Here is a 1,336-nt window from a genome sequence, read left to right on the forward strand (position 1 = left end):
ATGTGACTTATGTTAGTCAAAAGACAAAAGCTACAACATGCTTTTGGCACCATATCGGATGCACAAACCGTTGATTTAGAGTATGTTCCTGAAGATTCAGCAAAAGCCATCAATGATGAACATTTTAAGGGCGTGTTTGAGCATTTCAGATATGATCCCTCGCTTAGGGAGAAAGAGCTTGAGCCCCATCAAACGATTGAAGAAATGTTCCCTGATCTTAAACAACCTATTCTCCAAGATCAAGATAGTGGCGAAGAGGATACAGATAGCCAACAGCCGTTGTCTAAGAAAAAGGCAAGAAAACTAAATCGAATTCCGCTTGCAACTCTGAAGACCCTGTTTAAACGGCCCGAAATTATTGAGGTTCATGTTAGCTTTCATATCTATAGTGGGTCGATGTAACGTCTCCTGACCCGGTACTTTTAGTTACGTTGAAAAGCCTGCGAAATACCGTCCCTGTCCCGCAACACTGGCAACAAAAAAGGAAGTATCTTGCTGGAAAAAGGGGCTTTGTGAAGCCCCCCTTTGAATTGCCGCCATATATAAAGGCCTTGGGGATTGTTGATTTGAAGGCCGCCTCTTTGGCCCAAGAATCGTCAAAGTCATTGAAGACCAAGACAAGACAAAGGCTTGTCCCGAAGCTTGGGAAAATATCCCTCGACTACGAAAGGATGCATGATGCTTTTTTTAAGCACCAAACGAAGCCTCCGATGTCCAAATTTGGAGATTTGTAATGGCAAGACATTTACTTTTAGGTACTTTGAGGGGAAGGAATTTGAGTGTAAGGCCTCCAATATTGTCCCGGGCCAATATTCTGATGAACTTCGGACTGCTCTTGCCATGCCACATCCCTGTGCGCCTCCCTGGATTGTTAATATGCAGCGTTACGGCCCGCCCCCTAAATATCCCCATTTGAAGGTTCCTGGTGTAAATGCTCCTATCCCCGTTGGGTAAGCTTTGGAAATACTTTCCTGTAGCGGTCAGTGGGGCTACCAGCAAGGAGGCTGGGGAAAGGCTCCTGTTGATGAGGTATAACGAGCTCTCTTTTTTTAGTTCAACCGGCCCCTTTTCGGCGATGTTTTCGGGTTGCAGGCACCAGCTACCGTGAAGGTGACGACATTTGTGGAATTTATTTTCAGACTGAAGCTCCAGTTAACAGGACATATTGGGGAAAGCTTGAAGTGGAGACACTACCTGAGATTTATTCCGAAGACGTAACGGAGGAAGATCTTATGGACCTGCCCCCTGATGAGACCTCAGCGGTTGTAGATAAGAGCAAAAAAGTTTCCCAAACTCCAGCGACAAAAATTGTATCCATTTCTGAAAATAAATTCCA

The 1,336-nt window shown here is 44.9% G+C and overlaps 1 protein-coding gene across 1 annotated transcript; it reads left to right on the forward strand.

Moving 5' to 3' along the window:
• Positions 1 to 30: 30 nt before the first annotated feature.
• DI09_336p10 (uncharacterized protein) lies at positions 31 to 1,035 on the forward strand (the record flags this gene model as incomplete). Its single annotated transcript, XM_013382492.1, has 4 exons — positions 31 to 369; positions 390 to 730; positions 756 to 950; positions 978 to 1,035. Coding segments are annotated over 4 exons (933 nt in total), but the record flags the coding sequence as incomplete, so codon positions are not given.
• Between the last annotated feature and the right edge of the window lie 301 nt (positions 1,036 to 1,336).

Source organism: Mitosporidium daphniae, assembly GCF_000760515.2.
Source record: "Mitosporidium daphniae strain UGP3 chromosome Unknown contig-336, whole genome shotgun sequence".
Classification (NCBI taxonomy): Eukaryota; Fungi; Microsporidia; genus Mitosporidium; species Mitosporidium daphniae.